This window comes from Condylura cristata, unplaced genomic scaffold, assembly GCF_000260355.1.
Source record: "Condylura cristata isolate star-nosed mole 26May11 unplaced genomic scaffold, ConCri1.0 scaffold00032, whole genome shotgun sequence".
Classification (NCBI taxonomy): domain Eukaryota; kingdom Metazoa; phylum Chordata; class Mammalia; order Eulipotyphla; family Talpidae; genus Condylura; species Condylura cristata.
In genome coordinates, this window is record NW_004567133.1 from 20,559,331 (window position 1) to 20,562,633 (window position 3,303).

At 73.5% G+C, this 3,303-nt stretch overlaps 1 protein-coding gene across 1 annotated transcript in view; it reads left to right on the forward strand.

Moving 5' to 3' along the window:
• The window catches only part of LMF1 (lipase maturation factor 1), a 10,349-nt gene that overhangs the window by 1,521 nt on the left and 5,525 nt on the right, over window positions 1-3,303 (forward strand). Inside the window, exons 2-8 of the mRNA XM_012731708.1 lie at window positions 351-416; window positions 562-729; window positions 2,017-2,203; window positions 2,369-2,522; window positions 2,590-2,773; window positions 3,043-3,155; window positions 3,237-3,301. Of these exons, the coding sequence (XP_012587162.1) occupies window positions 351-416; window positions 562-729; window positions 2,017-2,203; window positions 2,369-2,522; window positions 2,590-2,773; window positions 3,043-3,155; window positions 3,237-3,301 (937 nt within the window). The remainder of the gene's footprint in view (window positions 1-350; window positions 417-561; window positions 730-2,016; window positions 2,204-2,368; window positions 2,523-2,589; window positions 2,774-3,042; window positions 3,156-3,236; window positions 3,302-3,303) is intronic.

Consider the following 3,303-nt stretch of genomic DNA (forward strand, 5'->3'; position numbering starts at 1 on the left):
GGCCCTCCCAGCCGGGGCCTGGCCGTGGCCGTCTCGCGTGACCTCCAGTCCCGGCCAGTTGGCGTTAGTGAGGAGGGATGAGGGATGGTGGGTGGGCAGGTGGGCCGAGACCCTAGGAGAGCCAGCCCGCTCGCTGCTCTCCCTCCGCTGCCCACTGCGGTGCCCGTGGGCCTCTTGGCCTCGGCCTCGGCGCGGCCGTGGCAGTGTGGGGCTGTGTCCTGCCCTGACCAGCCCTCACCCCACACCTGCAGGCCCTCACGCGGGGAGCGGAGTGGCCTGTGGGCGGGGCCCGGCGCGGTGGGCGGGGCTCAGCGGCGCGTGGGCGGGGCTCAGCGGCGCTGCCTTCGCAGGGCCTTATCAAGGTCCGCGGGGACCAGTGCTGGCGGGACCTGACCTGCATGGACTTCCACTACGAGGTGAGGGCTCGGCCGCGGGTGGGGGCCGCCGGGGCCGCAGAGCCCCGCTCTGCTGGGCTGCAGGGGCGCTGGCCCTGTGGTTGGGGCTCCCCCAGGGCGGGGCGCCCCGCAGGCCGAGGCCCCTGCGCTCAGGTGTGCCCCGCAGACACAGCCGGTGCCCAACCCCGCGGCCTACTTCCTTCACCGCGCCCCTTGGTGGCTGCACCGCGCGGAGACGCTGGGCACCCACGTGCTAGAGCTGGCGGTGCCCTTCTTCGTCTTCCTGGGCCGGCGCATGTGCGCGCTGCACGGTGTCCTGCAGCTGCTGTTCCAGGTGAGCCCGCGGCCTCCCGCCTCTGCGCGCCCGCCCTCGCCCGCGGTCACCAGCCTGCCCGGCCCGGCCCGGCCCGGCCCGCAGCCGTCGGCCCTACGCCTTGCCCCCTTCCTCTCACTGGGTCTCCCGGCTGCTCTCAGGCCCCCCGGGAGCCGGGACAGCCTGGCAGCGGCTTGGCCCCCCGGGAGTCTCGCCCCGACATCCGTGGAGCCTGGCCAGTCCACAGACGCCCACTCCTGGGTCTTCCAGTGGCCTGGACACTCCCCTGGCTGGACAGCAGCAGCAGCCTGGCCCCATCCCTCCTGCCCTGGGGTGGTGGGCACCCTGCTGGGGCCACCGTGATGTGGCACTGGCGCCCCCCAGGTGTGCCCAGGGCTGCCCAAGACCCCGCCCAGCACCCGCTGTCACCCCAGAGCGCAGCTCCAGCGGCTCTCTGGCCTGAGCGGGGGGCCTCTTGCCTTCCGGACCGGGCAGCGTGGGAGCGGAGCATTTGGAAGCCCCCCTTTCCACACTGGTGCATTGCCCGCACCCCAGGATGGCGTTGCTGCCACCATGGCAGGCGAGGGAGCAGCAGCCAGGCCCCTCGGAGCCCCTGCTGCATGCCGGACCCCAAAATGAGCCCTGGGTGGGGACCACCGAGCAGGGCCAGCCGCACCCCCATTGCCGCAGTGGCAGATGCGAGCCAGCAGGAGGGGACAGAGCGTGGTCACTGAGTGAGGGGTGTCCAGCAGGCCCTGACAGCTCATGGTGCACGGGCAGCCAGGGCCCAGCGGGAGGGGCTGTGACCCCTCAGCGCCCCAGTGGAGCGCAGGAAGTGACCCAGTGGGAGCCAGGAGGCCAGGAGAGCCGAGGTCCACCCACCCAGCACACGACTGCCCCCCATTGTTCAGCCCCAGAGACCCGCAGGCCTGGCGGGCCCTCTGTCTAGAGCCGGCTGACTGGGGGCTGGGGGAAACTTCAGGGGAACTTCAGCCTCCATTCTAAGCGCCTAAAGCAGGACCCTGATCTGGGTCAGTGAAGCTGACCTGGAGTGTCCCTGCCAGCCTGGGTCACAGAGTGACCAGGTGCTGTGGGCGCGCTGGGCATGGGGGTGGGCCCGCGGCTCGGCCGCTCGCCTCACACTGCCCATGGGACTCTCCTGGTCCTGGCACCAGCCCCCCACAAGGCCAACAAACCCCCTCTCCCCGGCCACATGCGCTCCGCCTGCCTCCAGGCTCCCCAGCTGGCTGCCTGGCCCAGGCCCGCCCGGCAGGCGGCCCTCGCGGTCAGCCCAGGCCCGCCCCGCAGGCGGCGCTCGTGGTCAGCGGCAACCTGAGCTTCCTGAACTGGCTGACGGCCGTGCCCAGCCTCTCCTGCTTTGACGACGCCGCCCTGGGCGCCCTGTTTCCCGCCGGGCCCGGCGGCCTCAAGGATCGCGTCCTGAAGATCCAGGAGGAGGCGGCCCGGGGCGCGCCCCTGGCCCCACGACGACTCGGTGGGTGGCGCCCAGGGGCGGGGGGCGGTCAGTGGTCGGCACCCCCATGGGGCCCCGGCCTGACCCTGCGTGATCGCCAGGCTAGAGAGGGGCGGTGGCCCCGCGCCGCCCTGGGTGGTGGGAGCGCTCTGGGAGACTGGCCCGCTCACTCGGACGCCCCCCCAGGCCGCGTGGCCCGGCAGACAGTCCACGCGGCGCTGGCCGTCCTGGTGGCCTGGCTCAGCGTCCCCGTGGTCGCCAACCTGCTGAGCCCGCGGCAGGTGATGAACAGCTCCTTCGACGCGCTCAGGATCGTCAACACCTACGGGGCCTTCGGGAGGTAGGCGCAGGGGCCTGCGTCGCGCCTGCTGGGAGGGGCCGCGGGCGCTGACCGCTGCGCCCCACAGCGTCAGCAGGGAGCGCACCGAGGTGGTGCTGCAGGGCACGGCCAGCCCCAACGCCAGCGCGCCCGAGGCCGTGTGGGAGGACTACGAGTTCAAGTGCAAACCGGGCAGCCTCACTCGCCGGCCGTGCCTGGCCTCCCCCTACCACCACCGCCTGGACTGGCTCATGTGGCTCGCGGCCTTCCAGGTGCGCCTGGCCTCTCCGCAGGAGGCCCCGGGGCCGGCGAGGAGGGGTCGCCCTGGGGGGAGGCTGAGAAGCCCGAGGGTCCCCACAAGGGTTCACCATGGACTAGGGGCCAGCCCCAGGCCCGGGCGCTCGCCCAGGGCGTCGGCTCCTGCTGGCGGGAGGGCGGGCACCCCTCGTCGCCGGATGCCCCGGCTCTGCCACGGGGGCAAGCAGCGCCCAGCGCAGCCGGCTGGCACCTGCGTGCCAGCGCTCAGAACGCCGTCCTCCAGACCTACGAGCACAACGAGTGGATCCTGCACCTGGCCGGCAAGCTGCTGGCCAACGACGCCCAGGCCACGTCCCTGCTGGCCCACAACCCCTTCTCCGGCAGGGACCCGCCCAGGTGAGCCCGGCTGCCCCTGGGCCTGGCTGTCCTCGGGGCGCCGGCCGCTGGCTGCCGCCGGCTGACTCCGCCCTCCCGCAGGTGGGTGCGGGCCGAGCACTTCAGGTACAAGTTCAGCCGCCCGGGAGGCCGGCACGCGGCCGAGGGC